We start from the raw sequence: 22,969 nt of genomic DNA on the forward strand, positions 1-22,969 counted from the left end.
CACAGTCCCCAGCCAGGTTCCCACCCCCACCCCGTTGTCAGCCAGCCCTCACTGCTCTGTCTACAGAGCAGAAGGATGATGTCAACCCTGCTCTCTGGAGCAGACAGAACAGCCTAACCCAGGGCTGCAAAGCATGCTGGTATGCTGGGGGACTCTGATTTAACTTGAGCCAGGAAGGGGTCTGGGACAGAAGTTCCATAAACCAGTTTGACCTAAATCCATCAAATCTAATACTACATTCAACCAGGTTTATCTTAAACCAGTTTCAGCCATTTTGAAACTGGGTTAACTGGACTGAGCTTCTGTTCTGTTACAGGCTTAAACCATTTTCTGATCACTTAAACTGGTTTATGTGTAACTTCTGTCCCTAGCCCTGGTGACCAATATGGTGACATTACAATATCTTTCTACTCCTCCTTTCTCAATGCTCCCTAACTTAGTACTGTTAGCATGGACCTGCCACAAAGGAAAATGCTGAGCAGTTTCAGGGCCTTTTCAGAAGGGAAAAGGGTTAAATATGAATATATAAAGGAGCATTAGCTTGGGGAGAAATGGAGGCTTAAAGCAGTTATAGTACGAATGAGTAGAATAGGGCGAGTTGTTTCAGGATCTTCCTTAAATTGTGCCCATAAGGATCTAGATTCTTGTTGTTGCTCAGGCTCTCACTCACCTCCCCAGTGTCACGCACAGACTGTCCAACTTGTCCCATGAACTCCCACACTTTGGTTCCTCCAGTGTCACCTATCGTCGCAACTCTATCACAAGCCTCCTAATATTTGGCATATTGCTTATTTCTAGCATCAAGAGCCTAAGAGAGAATCCGAGCTTTCTTATGCTGTTAAAAAGAAATTTCTAGCCATCACATAACCAGAGGAAAGCTTATAAATCTGAAAAACGTGCATCCTAAGGTCCAAAACCCAAAACAAAACAAAAGAACCCCCAAGTTTTGATTGCTTTATTTTAGAAGAGACCTTACAATTTATAAGGCAACTTCATGTCGTCTCAGACAAATAACTCAGGAGTTTTGGACAGTTGGCACTGGCCATACTGCCCTTCTGCAAGCCAGCCTGTTATCCAACTTCATCCCGCAAATGGACAAACTGTGCACAAACCAGGCACATTTGTCTCAGTGAAACATACTGGATAAGGGCTATCAGAGCTGCATATGCAATCACATTCAGTATTTTATTAATGTTGGACATCGTTGAATGTCATCTCCAACATTTGCGTTTGGATGCTCATCTTGCTGGGATCCTTTGACCCCAGCTGACTTCCTGCCCTTGGGGCAGGGAGCTGGACTTGATGATCTCCCAAGGTCCCTTCCAGCCCCAATGTCTATGAAATCTATGAAATATAAGGAAAGGCAGAACTGAAGGTCTTTGCCTTTGCTAGAATGGAGGAGTGAGGATAAAATGTTTCAGGACCACTGGATTAATGTAATACCAATTTATTCTCCTCTGCTATTCTAAGGCAATATCTCTTCAAAGAGAAAATAAATATATATGTTAGAATTAACAAAACTGATCCCCAGTCAACCAGCTCAAGCTCAAAACCTGACGTCCCTGTCCAGTGAAACAGATACTTGTCTCACCTGAATAAGGAGTAGGTAGGAGAGGATAAAGATTTGCCCCTACTAGGTCTCATTAATTAATGAAGATTGATTATCTGAAGCTTAAGATTCATTAAAAAGCTCTGCTGCTGCTCTGCTCTTGAATAGAAGCTAACATTTTTAATTACTATAATTATCTCATCTTAAATTCAGAAGGTGTTTCATTTTCACTCTGAGACAAGCAATAATGCATACACATGCACAGGAGCTGAGTGTTTACATATGTGCATAGCTTAATGTAGTAATTGTAGCGTGTCTTCTCTATAAGAGTAGTGAGGGCTGGGATGGTTTAGAGATGTGGATATTTAATACTCCTTCACTAGTAACTTTGCTTAAGTAGTTATCTTTTCAATGCAAGCAGAAAATGAAAATCAGCCATAATTGGAAATAAAAACTAAACAAAACCTCAAGGCCTCAGTTCACCAATAGTTTAGAAGGCAAATAGATACAGAGACAACAGAAAAATGTAAAGGTCAATCCTTCATGGAGTTAGGCTGATTTACACCAACTCAAGAATTGCTTCTCTATGTTAACACATGCATGCTTCATGCTTTGTTCTGTTGAGGTTGAGCCACCTTTAACCTCCTCTCTGAGAACTCGACTGAACTGCAAATACAAGTCCACGCTGTTAGCCTGCTGGAATTGGATCATTAATCTTAAAATGTGTTTGAATCCCATTGTTTACTTCTATCAAAAGCTTGGAGATTATCTCATGAATGATTTTCTTTTCACAATTGACAAAGGTATTTTGCCAGATTCAGAATAATCAATAATGTATTATATACCTGTCTGCTTTTCTCCTCTTTTAACTCCCTACCTTCTCTCTCTCCCTCTCTGTCTCATATATGCCTTGTCCTCATTTTGTTGTAAGTGGGTATTCATTAAAAACAGATCATGGAGAAGTATGGACAACAAGGAGGATTATTTAAAAAATGAAGAATAGGAACAAGGTATTTCAGACTGTAAAGTCAGTAGCCCGGGTACTGAAGGCAAGACAAAATGAGCTGTAACATCCATAAAACAATTTTTTGACAGAAAACAAATACTGAAAATAAAAGCCCAGAAACAAGGAGAAGGCCAGCAGAATAATGTGAAGAACAGTCTTTTTACCATTTATCTTTATCTACATTTATAAGTAAAGCAAGACAGCTATCATTAAGTTAGCTTCAGTCAATATGAGGAATATTTGCCTAGAAAATGTAATTGCCTGAAAAATAAAAATAAAACTTTTAAAAAGGAAAAGGAAAGGAAAGGAAAAAATAACAAATGTAAGCATTTCCAGAATATATATAGTTGCTTAGAAAAGTTCAAACAAATCATTAAGTAGCCATGGATGGCCTAAAAACATTGGGCAAGGTCTGGTTATTTTGTGATGCTTCTTTTTTTTTTTTTTCCCCTTGGCTTTTGAGTTTGAAGGATTTTCAGTTAGCACATGCTCAGCGCTTTCTCAAAAGAATGCAAATTTAAGGTGTCTCAATGTCCATCTAAATATGGAGGCACTCAAAATCGCTAGTTACTTTGGGACACAGCTAACAAATCAATATTTCCACAAAAAAGTTTGATCATTCTTAAGCCACTATCCACAGGCCAAATCTTGAAGTCCTTATTCAGGATCAAACAGTTCATTACCCTGTGCTTTAAAAACCTTAATGGGGGGAGTGGAGGGGGTGGAGAAAAGCCCACCGTAGTGACTAGAGATTTTGGAAGACCTGCCCAAAGCCCACTTTATAAATCCTAGAGATCCTGGATTAAAGGGGCCACTTTGGAGAAAAGATAAATGCTGCCTTTTAAGGCTGGCCATTTCTCTGCTAATTTTCACTGTAATGAGCCATGGTACCTGCTAGTAGGATGAAAGGATGGTAATACAATATGCTGAAATTCCACCATCCAACCCTGACCCTAATACACTTTCCACTTTCATTCTCTCCTCCCCTGAATTCCAGAGAGGCCCAGTTAAAACCCAGCCTTATAAGTCTATTCTTCCTTGTACTGCTAATGATAACAATGAAAGGTAGAGGAGTCATCTAGAGGGCCTAGAGGGGTTTCACACAACACCAAATTTACTCAAGTATAAGATGACCCTGATTATAAAGACGACCGCCCAATAATTTGATTCCATATATGGAAACGCATACATTTAACATTATTTTCCAGATATATAATTTAATTAGCAGAGGTTTGTCTTGAATTTGTCCTCCTCCATCTGGTACAGCAGAGAAAATATATCGGGGGGGGAGGGAGGGGGAGTGTTCTCCCCCTGAAGCTCCTTCTTCCCTCATTACTGTCAGATCCTGAGAAACACATTTGAAAAAAAACTGACCTTAAAATAAAACACTCAGAAATGATGTCTTCACCCACAAATGATGCATTTTACCTTTTTAGAAACTGCTGTAAGTTTTAACACAGGTCCTCCATAAACACTTTTAAGTGGCACTTTAGCACACACTTAGAGTACAAGCTTTTTCTTTTTTTTCTTTTTGCAAATATATATATTCCTAGAGACAGCGAGAGAGACAGCGAGCGAGCGAGATTTCTACCAGAATTGTTCTGTGGTCACTGCGGCTTACCTGACAGTCCAAAACACATTGTTGCTATTACATCATACACATTCCCATCACAGTATCTGCACTGTACACCCACACTCCTGCAAGTCCACGTGCATATTAGTCCAAAGCCAAAAGGTTCATGATTTACCATATAGTTCATAGGGCTGGGCCCCAACAGAGTCAACAATGTTTCAAGCCATGGTGATCTCACAGCTCAGCACCGATCAGTACGTGTGTGTACTCCAGATACCCCCCACAAGGGAGCCATGTGCTAATTACCACCCTCCTCCCCCCCACCATGACTGGAACACAGTATTCTTGTCACGAGTCCTAGGATCTTGCAAAAATGTATGTGTAGATGAGGTGTAGGGCAAACTAGTATGGCTTCACCTCATGGAGGGCAGGGCCACACTAAACTGTGTGGGGTAAACTGGGTAAACTGTGTGGGGCCCCATTTGATAGTGTCTGCCAGACATCTAAGGCTGGTGAAGAAACAGGACTCCTTGGAAATGGGAAAGAAAGGTGCAGCTCAGCTGTGGGAGTGAAGAGGAAGTCGAAATATATGCAGCGTATGATCACCATGACTTGAAAAAGAATAGGTGCAGAGGTGGACTACATGTAATGGGCAGTACCATGTATCTGATTTAGATGGGCTGTACTGACCTATCTTTGCATCTTACATCTCCGTCTCTTGTCTAAGATCAAGCATTCAGAGAAGAGTGTGTCAGGGCTCTCTTGGTACCAAGCTGGTATTTCAGTACCTCTAGGCCTGGTGCCAGCTCCCTGTGGAAGGAACACCTGCCTGTTTTTAGCTCCCCTCCCCTCCAAAAAAAAAAGAAAAGAAAAGTTTCCATCAGCATGTTTTTCTCATGTGGGCCATGAACTTCATAGTCATACTCAGTGTTGGCTCTATTTAATCAACTTCATTGGTGGTTTCTATTACTGAGCACACATGGCTTTCAGCAGTAATTCAAAGACGGACAATGTATTTAAAAGGGTTGACTTTGTATATGAATGCAAGACAAGGGGCTTTTTCCCCTCGTGTTGATTCAAGGGGGAACACATCTTATACTTGAGTAAATATAGTAATCAAAGACTCAGGGTTTGATAGAGGTGGCAAGTTAAAGCTTATAGTAAATACAGTAATCGAAGACTCTGATTAAAACAAAAGGGCAACAAATGCCCTTTTCCCCCCACAGTCTACACACCACCCTGTCTTCACAGTAGGTTTAGGTGGGCCTGGACAGGCAAATATTTCACATACCTCTAGTATTTAAAATGTGCCATAGTTAATTCAACAACAAGTCAATACAGAACTATTCTAACATGATCAAATCCAGTTTTCCTTCTTTCCCTTGTGGCTGGATGCTTTCATCTTGCTGGCAGAAAGAAATACTTTGCCTCCAGGAACAGAGTTTAAAAACTCATCACTTAAAAATTATTATCTGACAGGAAGAACTTAAATGGATGCCTGAACCAGTAGTGTTATCGTCTCTAATCAGAGGGTCATCCTGCTAGCTCCCATATATATGTATATGGTATAATAAAGATAGTTACCCCCGGCTGTTAGAAAGTATAATTAGATTTTGGTATCATCCTGATAACAAGAAGGTAGAAATCTTTGAAGTTTATTAAATCTAGTGAAAAATGAAGAGGTAAAGTGACAGTCATGTTTTTAAAGGTCAGCGTGTGATTAAAAAGGATAGTGGGGAAGTTCATTTAAATTTATAAAGGCATACTTGTTGAGGTTGTTAGCCTTTGCAGGAGTACTCGGACTCCATATCTGGAATTTTATAGAGACGCCCTGACCGACGTGAATCCAACGTGAGTTCTTACGCTGTGTTTATTTTTATTTTTTGTTTGGCCCTTGTACTTCTGGGAATTCAAATAAAAAATGTTGTAAATGTAAAATTTTCTCCTGGACTGTACCTGCTTGTAAAGTATATTTCCATGTACACCAATTTGTAAGGCAGAAAGTAAGTGTAGCCCAACTGAGTTGCAAAAACAAAATCCTTGTTTTTCTCTCACTCAACCTTTGTGTTGGCTTTCTACAAACTCCACATTTCTCTAATGCCACTTGAACAGGCTTTATACATTTGTCTGGATATCTCTTATCTCCACTCTGACCAGTATCACATTATTAGTATTTCTAAGTACTGTGTTTACCTTAGCTCTACTTACACATCACAAACATTCCTGCCTCTTTGCTCTTTTTTCAATCCTTAGCATTGTTTTCTCTCTGCTCTTTCAATTAATTTTGCCAAGCAAATCATTTCTTCAGCACAAAACACTTACCTTTTTTCTTAGGCATCTGAAGAACCTGGGAAAGAATGAGATTGTTTTTGGAGGACAAACATACAGGGGACTAAATAAGAGACAACTGATTTGGGTTTCGGGTGGGTGTTACTGCCATTTGGTTTCTGTTGCATGGTTACTTTAGCTCACATAAAAGTCAACCACATCAGCAGAGGGATAGCTTTTTTATGTTGTTATACTAAACAGAAAATAAATAATAGTGAAGAAGGCAGACCTCACACCATTCTGAATCTCACTAGAAAACACATTTCCTTTACCTTCTGCCACTGATAGTCACCATGGCTGTTTTTTGACAAGTATGCACATTTGGTTTCCTGGGTACAACTAGCGGTGACACACCTTGTACTGCCACTACTTGTCCCCTGGGAATGCCTGTGCCATGTAAACTCTGGCATGTGACAGGTTACCCTGGGTGGGGTAAGGGAGGCTGAGGCCAGCACTGGGCTAGTTCCAGCAGCCTTACCAAGGGTCCTGGGGGCCTTCTGGGGCTGCAGCAATGGCAATCCCGACATTCAGAGCCCGGCCAGCAACCGCAGCATGGCTCTGGCCGACCAGGCTCCAGTTTTTAGCCGCCCATGTTGCCCCCGCATGCCCCCTTTTTTTTGCATGCTTTTTTTGACCCCTGGATAGCCCCCAAGACACTACTGGAGAGAAAGAGTACACAAAAGGAGACCTGAGACTATTCTCCTTTACACACACACAAGTGGTTATGCCTATGGTATCAAAAATCTAAAGTAGTGTGTGCATTCCTGTAAATAGAAACACACAGGCTCCGGACCAAATTTGTGTGTTATTTCCTGAGAGCATGAGGACAGATTCCCTTCTTATCCAAGAGCTCAGAGTAACCAGATTTGGGGGCTTTTTGGTCAGAGTTAGGTATGGATACTTGGGGGGTCAATATCTAATACCTCTAATTAAAATATTTTTCAAGTTCACCCATTTTATAAAGTGTGTACTCTTTAAGTGTGCACTCCCACTGGCTCATGGTCTACTGCAATTATTTAAATCAGATGTGACTTTATCCTTTCAACATAATTACATCAAACACAGCTGGGCTATATTAAGACTGACTCAAGCTGACTGTATTCAGTTCATGTAATGGTTTCTTAAATCACCCCATGGGACAGTGGCAAAGAAAATCTTGTCTCATGAGTGATGTCAAGCAATCAAACAAATATTTAATTATCTGGGGACCTATCCTGCCATATGCCAAGTGCTCTAAACTTCCTCCTATGGCCAGGGCATGTTTTTATAACCAGGGTATATTGGGGACACTCTGTAAATGAAGTTGAGGGTATTTTAAGCAGGATAGAATTACATACATTTGCATGTTGATAACTTTTTTATTCCACAGTTTGTGTTAAGAGGCTATGATTTTAGGGGAAGAGATGATTAAAAAAAATTAATATCTTACCAATAGGTCTATGCTACAAGATACTGAAAGTTCAGGAAGCATAGATTTATTTTAGTATAGAGGTAAGATTTAACGTTTGCCTACTTGCATAATTTTTTCTTTGACAAGTGAGAGAAAGAGGCTACTGGCATCACATATTGAAGAATAAAATATTCTCATGTTATCAGCAACAAATACCATCAGAAGAAACAGCAGCAGAGAAGCATGTTTCTACTGAAGCTGGTGAAAAATGCTCTCTAAGGTTTCAAAGGTAAACTCTCCATGGGGATCAGAAGAATGAAAATTTGCGGAAGCATGAGGTCTGGATCTTTTCAGGAAGTAAAGCAGTTATGGTGCAGAAGGAAGAGAAATGACTGAAATGTAAGATCCCCTTACCTTTATGATCTGACATAAAATATGAATAACACTGAATACTATGTAGGCATCCTCCATAGTAAGTCATTTACCTATCCTTTTCATGTTCAAGTGCCTGTATCTCCAAAGATTTGTGAAACAGGAATTGCTACTGGGAAAATCTGGCCATAAAGTATACTTATACAGCATTATCCTGCTATTGTGAGCAGCTCTGATGCAACTCTAACGTACAATGATAGCTAATACTTACAATTGGCCCAACTAGGAACTCAAACCATGCTCCCTGCCCTGTTTTTGTTTTGTTGTTTTTTGGGGGTTTTTTTTGAAGATATGAAATAAAGCATGCCATCAGTTGCCAGGCCTAGACATCTCTTTGTGATTCACTTTTTTACGCCACGTAAAAAGGTAAAACTATTCCAACATTAAATTGATGGTTCTGAGTTTCCTGTAACTGGTCTGTAGAATTTCATTTTAGGAGCTAATGAAGAAATCTTGCAAATGCCAAGCAAAGCCTAACGTCAAAGGTTTGGGGCAGGACCACAGTAGGTCAAGGGTGGGGTCTTCTGCTATTGGATGAGTCACAACAAAGCAACTACTGCACCTCAGCTCCCCCATTAGGATTGTCCAGCCCAATGGTTCTTCATTCCTAACATGTCATGGAATAAAACTACACTGCATCCTATCTTTCATATCCCAATTAACCAAAATGTTCTAACACATACTTAACTCCTTCTCTATTAAGCATAGGCTTAAGTCTCATTGACCTCAATGAGAGTTAAGCAAGTGCTTAATGTTTTCTTGAATCAGTGCATAAGAGCCCTAAAGCTAAGTGCAGCACTTTTTACATAACACTCCATAAAAAGTAGATTGTCCTAGGCATGATACTGTTCAAGATAAGATCCTTCAGGGCAAATACAGCTGCATTTTATCAATTTAGTTTCCTTTCTATCAATTTAGATGGAAAAATCTAGGCTTCTTATTTTATTTATTTATTTATTGTCAGAAGAAATGAGCTGGTAAACTTGTGGGAGCAGATGCTCTCTGCTAGATGATAAAAAGATGACATTAAAATGTCTGTTCTCATTTCACTTAGTCTCATAACTAAATGATAACAATGACAACATAAAAAGATATGCAGAAGTCAAATTTATAAATCTGGAGAGCTTTCATGGTAAGACATATACAAACACACACAAAAGTAATACTTTCACCAAACAAAAAATAATGCTATGTAAAAAAAGAATGGTATCCTGTAATTAACAGAATTCACAGAGTTTACCCCGATACATCAAATATGAACGTATAGCGGGTTGAAAAGGAGACATTCTTAGCCTTGGAAAACTGCTTTGTAGAAGGAAAATTATTCACTATGAAAGTTTTAAGAGCTGTTTTGAAATGACAATGTACAAGTTGCCTTAGAAAGGGAGAAGCAGGATTTGTTCCTCCTCCTTATCCAATTTTTTCTCTGCCCTCTCAGAAGAAGTAAGCAGATGGCAAATGCAGACAGTAATTAGGGATGGACAAAATGGATTGAATAAAGGAAGAGTTGACATGCACCTTTCCAGGCAATTAGAGTTTGTTCATGAAACATTTGATATTGATGATGTTGATCTTATTTCTGAATGTTTGAGAATCCCTGTGCCCTTCTTGCTCTTTATCCAAAGCAAAAGTATCATTATGATCATGGCAGAGAATTTCAACTATTTTCATTATTTCTTTTTACACAGAAGGACCTACTAGAAATCCTGTGAAAATCTACGTTCTAGTGACCAACTTCAAAGCAAGAGAAGCTCTGAAAAGCTTGCAAAGTTTATGATTCTTATAACAGTATTGAGTTGCGCCTTCCACTCTACTGATGTTCATCTACCACTGGTGGCAATACTATTAGATTTGAAACTCTAGAACATTTTACTCTGTATTTCCATTTATATCGTGTAATCTCATTGGGTGCATCTACACATGCCATTAAAGCAAACTGTGCTGGAATTTATTATCGCACCTTAATGTCACATGAAGATGCTCAAACTGTGGTGGTCCAGGATGCATGTTTAGACGCTACACACAGCACAGGGATCACAGCAATCTGAGCCAGGGTGGAGCAGCAAGGGGTTGACCTGGGTCTAGGGGAGTCAGTCCCATGCTCTGGGAGGCAGTGGCAGAGGGACTGGCTGGGGCACAGGAGTACTCCAGTTTGTGGAGCCCTGTGGCTAGGAGGCAGGCAGGGGTCTGCCCCCTGCTGCCTGGGGTGACCAGGTGCAATGTACACCCTGGGTCAATGCTTACTTATGTGTTTAGGCAGTTATTTTCACTGCCGTGATATAGCACTGTTCCTGACAGTACTATCTTATGGTGGCAAAAATTGATTTGCTGCAGTCTAATAGCAACACATGTGTAGACTATGATGCTTTACACTACCACTGAAAATTACTTTACTGCGTAGTTAAGCACACATGTAGATGCACCCATTGAAAAGCAATACTATTTTACTTCTCATTGTAATGTAATATGCACTTCTTCAGTATCAGTACTAACTTGCAGCACATACAACATATGAAGGATAAGCCTGCATGCACCTTATTGATGTTATCAGGAACATGACCTTGAGGACTACTATTTTAAGTGGTCATGTGAATTTCTCAACTGAGTCATCATGGCGGAAGGTGACCAGTGGCGTCCCCCAGGGTTCAGTGCTCAGACCAGTGCTCTTCAACATGTTCATCAACAATTTGGATTGAGGTATTATAAGCAATCTGGCAAAGTTCACTGACAACACCAAACTATGGGGGAGCGTGATCATTCTTGAAGACAGCTTGGTAATACAGGCTAACTTGGACAGGTTAGTGAAGTGGGCGGACCTCAGCCTGATGTCATTTAATACAGAGAAATGTAAAGTGCTCTAGCTGGGGAGAAATAACCCACAACACACTTACAGGCTCAGCAGTGCTATGCTTGCCAGCACCACAACTGAACAAGACCTGGGTGTCATGATTGACAACAAAATGAACGTAAGCCACCAATGCAATACCATAGTTGGCAGAGCTAATTAAGCACTGGCATGCATCAACCGAGGCATCTCAAGCATGACTAAGAATGTCATTCTCCCACTCTACTCGGCCTTGGTGAGACTGGAACTGGAGTACTGCATCCAGTTCTGAGCACCACTCTTCAGGAAGGATGTCGACAAGCTCAAGAGAGTCCAAAGGAGGGCCACATGCATGATTACAGGCCTGGAGACCAAGACATATGAGGAAAGGGCAAGGGACTTGGGATTGTTCAGCCTGTTGATGAGAAGACTCAGGGAGGACTTGGTGGCAGCTTAGAAGTATATCAGGAGTGTACATCAGGACCTGGGGGAGCATCTGTTCACCAAGCCCCCTCCGCGTGGTAGACAAGAAATAATAGGCAGAAGCTGAGTGAGGATCGCTTCAGGCTAGACATAGGAAAAACTTCTTTACAAGGTGAGTGCCAAGGGTTTGGAACAGAGGTGATACAGTCATCCACCCTGGCGATCTTCAAAAAACATCTTGATGCCCATTTTGCTGGGGTCATCTGATCCCAGCAGTCTTTCCTGCCCAAGTGCAGGTGGGCTGGATTTGATGATCTGTAAGGTCCTTTCTAGCCCCTAACAACTATGAAACTATGAAACCAACATCATAGGCAAAAGCTTAATTCCAATTCTGACAAGTAATAGAAGGCAAAGTGGGCACAACTTTTTTTTCAGATACATTCACTGGGCTGACATTTTAAAATGTGGCTTTAAGATGTTAAGTGCTCTGTTGTTTCCAATAGACCATTCAGTGTTTTCAATTACATCTAATGTATATAACATATGGACCGTAAAGACATTATTTTAAAATACTAAAAACTCTTTCATACATATTACTATTGCGGTTTTCTACTTACTGTTCTATACCTTTGGTGCAGTGTGTTAGAAATATCCCAGGGATACTATGTAGACAGCACAAAGGTGATTGAAATTGCCTAGTTTTCACATGCAATATACCCCCAGTGTCTATCTATTTCAGGTATTTATGAAAATGAAAGGCTGAAGTGCATTATAGTTCTAAGAAGAATAATTAATAAGGTAGTAGTGTAGATGGAGTAAAAAGACAGGCAAATATTTGATCTTCCTTTGAGTGAAGACGTGGAAGCTCATTTTAATGTGTGAAACGTTCCACAGATTCTTAGGAGACCTGGCCTGACAGACAAGGAATACAAAGCCATGTACCAACAGAGGAGTTCTTTTTCTTTGCTTAGTGTCTCCTTTATAAAAGAACTTTTCTTTTCAAATTAAATTAGAACATGAATTCTAATCATCAAGTTTTGTTAGCCCAGAAGGATGCCAATTAGGTTTCTAAACATCTGTATAGACAAAGGGGGTAACAAAGAAATGATGGCTTAGAAAGTAAAAACAAAGAGGGGAAAAATTATAGGGAAGCAGAGAAGAAAATCACGTCTAGAAATGTGCGTACACACAAACACACACAGTTAATATATGTTTACGTGTGCATGGGTTAAACAGTGTTTATGAATGTATGTTCATACACTGTGTATCTGTGTAAGTCTCCCTGAATGTTTTTCATGTATTTGACTTACCATGACAAAACTGAAATATAATTTGAAAGAAAAAAGTTTTGTCTTCCTAAAAACTATATAATCAGAGCTATACATAAACATATAATATGTAAAGATGTTATTCTTGTTTCCATTATTTTGCTTCCTTTTACTGGTGATAATACTCTGTACGATCAGCAAGCTACTAAGTTATGATAAGCATGAAAATAAATGCCAAGAATTTTGCAACTGAGGAATAAACTTTAATACTGTAATTTGAATCCCAGATCCCAGGAAAACCTAAGGAAATTTAGACACGTGAATTTGCGTTGAATTGTAAATCATGTCATAAATATATATTTACAACCACAACAAATCTGCTTGTTCACATGCATATTGACAGTTGCATATTGGTTAGCTACCAATAATATTCCGTGGATTGAGGAAAAATATAAGGCATTATGACAAAAGACAAAAGAAGATGAAAATATATTTCTTACCCTCTATGGTTGCTCTCTTAGGTAGAATGGTGATTGCTCCCTCTGCAATGTCTTCTTGCTGAACCAATGGACTCATTTTGGAGCCCCAAGTATCTGATCCCACCCAGAGAAAATGACCAACTTGATCAGCCCTTTTAGCCGCTGCAAGGATTTGTCTGTGGATAGGAACATTTTAATTCACATTAGAATGCAAATGAAAGAGAACTGGATTTAATTGCCCAGGAATAACAACAAACAGAGCAAGATTGCTGAATGAGCAGAAATAATGTATTCCTGTAACTAAAACTGAGCTTAGGAATTTAACTGTCTATATAATGATGATGCATTAAGACGAAACTGCCTCTCCTTTTTTCTTAGGTTTGTATTCTTGGAGTGAAATCCTGGCTTCATTGAAGTCCATGGGAATTTTTACATTGATTTTACTAGAGGCAGGTTCATCCCAACTTTTATTGTTGCTGTTGTTAAATCTGAACGTTATTCTGCATACTTAAATCATTTAGCAAAAGTCAGCAGCACTAGAGCTCGCTGGTAATTTAGATATTACTTCACAGAGGACTTCAAAAACAACAAATGCATTTCTCATGAAGGGTAAATGGAAACTGCCTTGCTTTTAAATTATATTCATATCATCCTGAAAAGCAAATGAAATCTGGTCTGTAAAGTTACTATTGAACAGCCAAGTCATTGCAACACTAATCACAGCAATTAGTCTAGCAAACACATGATTAATTAATTACTAATACTTAGCCTGAGCAGTATTTCTATGATTGTTATCACTGTAACATATATATCCATCCAAGGATCTCCCAGTGTTTTGCATGCTGTAATTAAATCTCATAATATCTCAGGGCACTTATGAAAGAACAAGGCTGTGGCGTTCCAAAGGGGTCTGCCACTGGCTGTTTCTGGACAGTAGCACCAGTAGCAGGATGTCAAAATTGTCAATGGGAACATACTGGCAGTTCCCAAGTCTTGGCAAAGCAGTTAGTATCCTGAGAAATATGGGTAGTTTTTGCCTCAGTCTTATAGCATCCTAGACACTTGCAAGAATCAGTCACTTTTCTCCATAATGTTTAGCAGACAGAGTCCTCTGAGCAAAAGTCTACTTCTGCACAAATGAATGAACAAGCAGCAATACTGTACATTATTTTGCTTACAACAACAGCATTATGAGGTTATGATATTAAACATGAGAAACACACGGGGTAAAAGTTAGACTCAACCCATTCTCCTTTCCATGTCAATACGCTGAATTTTGTGATGTTTATTGGACAGAATGGCACCGGTTAGCTTAATCTTTAAGATCCTGCACCTTTTCTGAAGCTGAATTTGAAACTCTAATCACATCTCACATCATAAAGTTTTCTTTCAGAAGAGCAGAAATGCGTACAAGGAAATGCTTTTACCCAATACAGGTTTAGTGAAACATACCATACATTTTTTTCTGATATTTCTGAGGAAAAGGTATCATCCTTGATTGTATAGGGTCTTTCAAACAAATCACTCTGTTTCATTGCACTGTACATTCTTACTTGCTCTGCCTGCTGCATAAAGCCATCAAGCACAAATTAATTAATTCCCTCAGTCATCCTTACTTTATGTCCTCATCATTGGCAAAAATAACGATGGCCCTGGCGTTGGGAGTTTCTAGGAGCTGCTTGATAATTTTATCAAAGTCGATGTTCTTGTCTTTGCGATCCTGTGGGATTTTCAGTGACTGAGCAATGCAGAGCCCACCTGTTAAAAACAAGAAGAAGAAAAAAAAAGCAAAAATTTGTAAATGAAGAACAAGGAAAGAGAGATATAAGTACAGGGGGGATGAGAGGGAGGGAATTACTACTTGATTCTGATCTTTTGATAAAACCGTTAAGCTTCATGGTAAGCCTTGAAAGCTCTTTAAGGGGAGGGAATGGCATTTGTGTGTTTATTTTTAATCTAGTAAGTGTTTGCTACTTGATAGGATGCATACAATACTCAGGGCTGAGTAAAGCCACAAATGGACAGAACAGACCAGGGAAGTAGAAAGGTGATGAAACTGTACAAGCTCAAACAGGTTTAAATAAAGAAGAGACTGAAAAGCAAGCAATGTTGACCAAGAGACAGACAAGTAAAATACACAGCAACTTTATTTGGCATAGCACCTTGGAACTGAATAAATAGCAGGAAAATACAGAGAAACTGCTCTCGCTGGATAAGCTGAAACAGGAATGATAGAGAAATTAAGCTATTATCAATAAAGAGTGTGATTATGCACATCTTTCCTTTGCAAATATCCACCCTTGAACTAATCAAGCAAGGGCTTGGAACAAAGCAAGCATTTACAGCATTAAACCGTTAATTAATATCCAGAATTCTTAAGAAGATAAAATGATTGCAACCAACATAATGGTAGCAACATAGAAAGCACTCATTGGCAAGGTCCTTGATATGAACATATTGAATATAACTATGTTAGTTTTATTACTCTTGTTTTAGAAACATAAAATTATTCTACATCTTCATTCCTTCCCTGCCACAGGGGAATGGGCTCTTCTTTTTTTCACTTCTCAAGCATAAAACTCTTTCATCATTTATAGCATTTTTAACATACACTTTTACCCTCAAAGTACTTTACATTGATAGTTAATACATTTTCAAAGATGCATAATAAGAAACTGCAATGGGGATGAGTAATTAAAAGATGGAGGCATAGGAGAGAAAAAGATGTTTACTGGTAATGTTTAAAAATAAATGGAGAGTTAATGAGAAAAATGGCAAACCTGCTGTAGTGGAAATGCAGAGGAAAACATTCGCACACTGGCAAGTGCAAGATACCTGCCCATATTTAGGGTCTCACTTCTGCAAAAGAATAAAACCCACAAGCTTACAATATAAGCAAAATAAGCAAACAAAAAAGGAGAAAGCAAGTGCCAAAAAGGAAAACCATTGCAGAGCCAAGCATATCTGTGAGCACAAAATGCATGGACATAAAAATACATAACTTTTATAAGATATTTTTCATCAATATATCTCTCAGCACTTTAACATGGAGGTCAGTATCATTACTCTACTGTTACATACTAGATATGTCTATGTGTGTATTTATTCATGCCTAAACTTAATGCGCCTTTGTTTAAGGCACATTAAGGTGATTTAGGCACGTCTACACATGGATGTGCTAATGCACATTAAAATGCATTAAATTTAGGCACGGATAGCTAAGTCACTTTAGCGCACATGCAGATGCGCTAATGCACATTAGTACAGTGTGTGTCCATTAATGCACACCGTGGTAATATGCATTAGCACATCTACACATGTGCTAATGCAACTTAGCTATTCACACCTAAATTTGATACCTGCTTTATGCTTTATATGGGTAGCAAATTTAAGCTCTCGTAGCTTTAAATTGCCACTTTTAAGGCGCATTAAGGGCACACACGTGTAGACACAGGCCCTTAACGTGCCTTAAAAATGGTGACTTTAGGCTAAGGTCACTTAAAAGAGGCATGCAGACATGCCCACTGAGAACCTGAGGCAAAAACCAATAGGCTAACTTGCCCACCAGTGGGACGCAAGTCAAGCCAAGAATAGGCCCAGGACTCTTGGGCAGATAACAGAATTTTTCAGCTAAACTGAAAATATGAGGGGAAAAATTACTTTGGGTGAATCAAAACAGAAACTTATCTGATTTTTCTTTCCCCTCCACCCCCTTTTAATAAATAAGGGGAAACATCATTCCTGTCAATCTGGAACTTTCTTTTGAAACTTTTTGTTTTGTTTGGGGTTATTCAATCCATTATAACCTACTTTCCTGTTTTAGCTCAAGTCATTTTTTAATGAAATTACTCTTTAGAAAAAGAAAACACACAAAAAAACCCCAACTCTTCAAACATTTCATTGTCAAAGAGGTTTCCCAATGTTTGACCATGTTTGAAATTGGCTGAAATGTTACTGTTCACCCAAAAATATTTGCCAAATTTGACTTGAAGTTATACAGGTTTGTTTCCTCCTAAAGTTCTTGGTTTTTCTTCTTCTTTTTTTTTTTTGGATGGGGGGGAGGGAGGGAGGATTTACTGTTGTCAAAAATATTCCACAGAATCAGAGAAAAAAAGAGGGCTGGAAAGCGGCCTCAGGAAATGATCCAATTGAGCCTCCTTCTCAGAGCAGAATTATCCCCGTCAAAACCACCCAGACAAATGTCTCCCTAACCGCTCATCCATCTAGCTTTGTTCTTAAGTCCCAGTCCAATGCTCTATAAACATGCTCACACTGTCTCTAAAGGCAAAGACACCAATAGCTGGGCACTGAATTGAAATGGACAGGGAAATCAATTAATATATCTCCACTTGCCACAGAGTGCCTTTTGTTTGATGATCAACCTTTTTCTCCCTGTGTCTCAGAATGAAAAACTGTTCTGCCTTGGCCTGCCTAAGGAGAATGTGAAGGCATTAGCTGTTCTTTAAGGTATGAGTGCCCTCTCTAGCATTTCATCAAGCCAAGCTAAGCTACTCTGAATCGCCCATGAGAGACTCTAGTTTCTCTTGGAAGTTTGGCGACTCAGGAGAATTTGTTGGGAAAGATTAAAAAAAAAAGTAGTAAAGAAAGAGAGTGGCTTGTTGCGAAGTGCCAGATTTGTCACTTGAATATATATTCACTCCTGCTACTCTGATGCAGCAGTGAATGGGACTAGGCATATTTTACAGTGTCAAAACTACCATGCCTTAACATGCTGGGTAGAACCAGTCTTTAGATATATTTGAAGTTAATGATGAGGTGTTTTGTAATCCAGCATAACTCTCCTTAACTTTCATTCAGATAGAAGTGAACACCTTGCAAGATTGGAAAGATGGAGAAGGAAAACTAGAAAAGCCAGAAAATGGTGGATGACAGCACTAAGTATATTTTAATGTGCTGTACCAACAAGAAAGTGTAATATCTTTGTAGGCTGGGGAAAAAGAATAACCTTTTGAGAAAATGCAGTGAGGAAAAGTAGATATGGTGACTTGTCTCTTAACCATGTCAATTTATCTCCAGGTTGATACAAAGACAGAATAGACAGAAGGAAATGAAAACAAGGGGCTTTTTTTTATAACCTATAAAGTGCTATAACCTATGGCATTTCTCTTGTTAAGGCTCCAGCTGCAATAAAGACTGTTGCTGATGTACTGTTATGGCAAAATGGGTAATGAAATCAATGTTTTAGGTTGAACAACTGGATTATATCACAATGTAAATAACTGGCAAAAAGGGTTAAATATTCAGGACTCTAAATACTTCAATAGTCCCATCCCAGATGGACATTGTGCATTGTGTGGATCATGCAACCTCTTTTGTCTGAAGACTCGGAGAATCCAGCTGCTGTGGATATTAGTGTTTACAGATCTGTGTGTCTGAGAGATTCCTTTGTGTGGCAAAGCAGCTGGACAGAAGATAACCTATATCTGGGCTTATTAAACCAAAGTCTAATCAAGCCTTGGTCTGTAAGAGGAACAATAGGCTCTTTGCAACTGTGATGCATGGGCTCTAATTAAAGGTCTTCCCAGGTAACATCACAAGACTTTAAAATGGCACAGGGTATTGAAAGCAGGAGAGAGGAAGTAAATACGTTAGGGCAGGGGTTTTCAACCTTTTACAATCAGTGTACCCCCAGCAACCGGACACAGAGCAGTGTGTGTCCCCAGCAGCTGAATGCGGGGGGCAGGGGAAGTGGGGGAAGCAACACATGGCTGAATGCAGAGTGGGGGAATGGTGCATGGCCAAATGTGGAGCGGCGGCATTGGCCGTATGCAACCTTCTCCTGTGTTGGGCTGGGCAGGCAGCACGGGATGGGTTGTGGTGCATCCCCGCTCCCATGTACCTTCCATGTATGCTTTCTCAAGTACCCTTGGGGTTACACATAACCCCAGTTGACAACCCTCAAGTTAGAGCTTGAAAAACGGGTTTAATTTCCTGTTCTGCTACAGACTTTATTATGTGACTGTGAACAGGTAAGTTAGCCTTGTTGTGCTTCACGTGCTCATGTGTAAAATGGGTAGAAAATGGCACTTCCTTACAGCCTTAGAAATCATTAGAAAGGATAAATGCATGATATATTGTGAAGTGGTCAGAAACGATAGTGGTGAGGGCAGTCTGAAGGAGGGAGATGCTTCTCCAGGCCCAGGGCTCAGACTAGTATTTTGGCTAATGCTTTAGAAATTTGACTAGCTGGTGTAAAATTTAATGCCATTTTTGCCACCTCTGCTCCAGGTCAATGGGACTCATGTACATTTTGTGAAACTAAATAGAAAAGAAGCATATTACTAATATCATTGTAGCACCTAGCAGTTGCAGTCTGGGAAAAGGAAACCATTGTGCAAACACAGAACACAAAGATGAAGCCTGCCCCAAACAGCCTGCAATTAACATATGAGACAGGGCAGGAAACAGATGCATATAACGGTGAGGAAAAAGAAACAATGTTGGCCTGTACAATAGGCGGTAGTCTCAGTGTGCCACTGGGTTATTTGCTTCATTATTGCAGGGATCACAGCTAAGGAAAGGTTTATGAAGGAGTCTGAAGGACAACAGTGGAGACTGTGAGTTTTATGGAGCGCTCCTCCCAAGCTTTTGAGTCAGAACAGGAGAAAGCAGATGTTTAGTTAGAAATGTATTCAGAGAGCAAGATTGGCTGTCATTATGGACTTGCTGGATGTAGGAGCTGACCTCCAAACAGCAACCGAGAGATGATAGCTAGGGAAGGGATAGGGTATGAAGAGCCTTAAGGCTAGGGACAGACATTGAATATACACGGATTTAAGTGATCAGGAACTGATTTAAACCTGTAACAGAAGAGATGTTCAGTGCACATAAACCAGTTTGAAAATGGCTGAAACCAGTATGAGATAAACCTGGGTGAATGTAGTATCAGACTTAACTGATTTGGGTCAAACCGATACATGCAATGTCTGTCCCAGATCCCTTTCTGGTTTAAGTTAAATCATACTCCCCCAGCATCCCAGATGCTTTGCAGCCCTGGGTTGGGCTCTCTGCTCCAGAGCAGGGCTGGTCCCACACCTCTGCTCCCTAGCTGGAGCTCTGGCACAGGTACAGCAAGGTTTGCCCCGCTTCCCCCTGCCCATCCCCATCCCACTCACTACTCAAGCAGGAATTCCCCCCCTCCCCTCTCCCACAGCACAGACAGTAGCCAGCACGTGGCATGCTAACTAATACTGAGAGGTATCTGTGTGAGGCAGACAGGACAGTGGCTTAGGGCTTTTTGGAGCTAATCAACATGCCCCTCTGGTCTTTCCTTGCAAAAAGTTGGTTAAGAAGAGCTTGAACTTATGAGAGGCTTTTGTCTTCTTGATGGGATGCTAAATGTTGTGTTATCAACTCCCTGCTGGCTCACTTGCTGGACAGGAGCAGTGAGCAGGGGGACCCCTCCCTAATCAGAGCGTCCTGCAGGGGCCCAGCCTCAACTCAGCATTGCAGAAGGCAAGGGAGGGCTGCTCTAGTGCCCCCCAGCTTCTAGCCTAAGCCCCTGCAGACATGTGCCTGCATTTTCTCAGTCCAGAGGGAATGCTCGAGTTACTGCAAACCAATTCAGCCTAGCCAGGTTAGACTAACCTGCAAAGATTGAATCAATTCAAGCTCAGGCTTTTTGAATGTCTGTCCCTCGCCTAAATGTGAACATTGGTAGCTTATGTTTGTGAGACAGAGTAAAGTGGGATAGCAGAAGGGTAAAGAGAACTGAAATGGTCCTAGATGGGCTAGGAAAACAAATCATCCTTGCAAAAGCATTTTGAACGGACAAGAATGGGACCATGCTTCTATGTTTCAAGGACAGAGAAAATGATATCACAGTAAACCAGATGAAAGCCTGGACAAGAGTTTTAGCTGTGTGAATGAGCTAGGAATTATGCCAAATTTGTATCTGCCTACAAGTAACCAAAACCAAACTACGAAACCCACAAATCTGCTTCCAACTAAAGGGGCAACAATGTTATTCGCTTTCTTTTTTCTGTTTCCAAGTCCAAACTGAGCAGCACAGTGCACTACAGTACAGTCTCTTTTAAAACAAGGTAAAGTGATAATCACTGAACTAAAGGCATTAGCTTGTGTTCCCATTCAAACTTGTGAGCTTGTTTAAAAGAGTTTAAATCCTGTGGAGGAACTCATTACAGACAGTCAGTGCCATTTTTCATTCCTTAACCATACTAGATGCCCAATTACTTAGGCACATATTCTCCAAATGGTATATAAAGAATATGTTTAACTCTCTTACACTCATGATGCTCCTAATGCAAGAGGAAATACATGTGCACAGTTATTTGTACCATCAAATTAATTCACAGTGCTCCTGAGGTAAAGACCTCGAAGGAAGCTAAGCAGTAAAATTGTGAAAGTTGCAAATTAAGGATATTGTCACAGGGCTACTGCAGTAATAGATTATCCTTGACTGACTAGAAAACAGGCTAAGGCTTTGAATAGCTACAAACTGCCACAGCAATTAGAGGGAATCTCAGCATTCACAAAATCAAGCAGATCCTGGATTCTGCCACTGATAAGCAACGTCCATGCATAGCCAACAGCAGCTGACAATCTCTAATCTCAGCAGCACTCAGAAAAGCCTCTGAGTCATCTTGTGGATTAGTTTCACTAAAAGTAATGCTCTATACCAATTGCTTACAAAGAGGGTTTTCGTTGTTGCTTTGTTTTTGCCTAGTGAGGGAAGAGAGCTGGTAAATAATTGAAAATTTTCAACCTAATGCAAAGTCTATTATAGTGAGGGATGGTACGTGGACCACATCTGAAAAGCTTTGAATTGCAGTGCTTCAGAGGCTTGCCGGCTCTCAAGTACTACTGCAGGCAGACATGTTCCCCCACGTTGCTGATCCTGATATAGTATGGTTAAGACTGACAGCAGATGTCTGATACTCATGTCTCCATTATGCTAGAAGAAAGAGATGTAGTAGTCTGAACGCTTAAACATAATCTTTTTTCCTATGTGTACAAACAAGCAGCTGCATCATTTAGACTTTGATTCTTTTTAGTACTAATGACATCATCCAAGTATGAAAGCAAAGTAAAAATTGAAATTTCTTGGAGACATTTAAGGGGTATAGTACATTCTTTCTTTGATGCGCAGTGAATCTCTGTTGTCAATGTGAAGATAACTGTGCAATTAATAAAAACAATTCTTTTATTTGGGTTTTTTTTCCTTGAAGATGCTGGCAAACAGTAATTGATGGCATAAATCAATTACTTATGATTGATGGCATGCTGGGATGGCATGCACTACATCTCTCACCCAAAGGTAAACGCATTATTTCCTCTAGGTTGGCTGAACTCGTTTGGCGGGCTTTAAACTAGCTTCGCTGGGGGAAGGGGCTGCCCGAAGAGGAAGGGATGTTTCGCCAACTAGCAAGGCAACAAGAACATCAGAAACCCAGGTAAGCAACAATGGGCACAGCAGTCCTGGGAGCAGGGAAGAGGTACGTGCAGTCTCAGGAGGCCTCACATGTCTGTACACTAATGCACGTAGTATGGGGGGAAAGCAGGAGGAACTTTGCCTTCTGATAGCAGGGATGAATCCAGACTTAGTGGGGCTCACAGAAACCTGGTGGGATCCTACTTACGACTGGGCAGTGGGCATTCAGGGATACACACTATATAGAAGGAACAGGACTGGGAGGAAAGGCGGGGGGGTTACCCT

At 40.2% G+C, this 22,969-nt stretch overlaps 1 protein-coding gene across 3 annotated transcripts in view; it reads right to left on the minus strand.

Moving 5' to 3' along the window:
• The window catches only part of GRM7 (glutamate metabotropic receptor 7), a 679,515-nt gene that overhangs the window by 311,155 nt on the left and 345,391 nt on the right, over window positions 1-22,969 (minus strand). For all 3 annotated transcript variants that reach the window (XM_019504702.1, XM_019504701.1, XM_019504700.1), the window contains exons 3-4: window positions 14,889-15,030; window positions 13,294-13,448 (exon numbers count right to left, since the gene is read on the minus strand). In XM_019504702.1, the coding sequence (XP_019360247.1) occupies window positions 13,294-13,448; window positions 14,889-15,030 (297 nt within the window). The remainder of the gene's footprint in view (window positions 1-13,293; window positions 13,449-14,888; window positions 15,031-22,969) is intronic.

This window comes from Gavialis gangeticus, unplaced genomic scaffold, assembly GCF_001723915.1.
Source record: "Gavialis gangeticus isolate Ggan-Ray unplaced genomic scaffold, GavGan_comp1, whole genome shotgun sequence".
Classification (NCBI taxonomy): domain Eukaryota; kingdom Metazoa; phylum Chordata; order Crocodylia; family Gavialidae; genus Gavialis; species Gavialis gangeticus.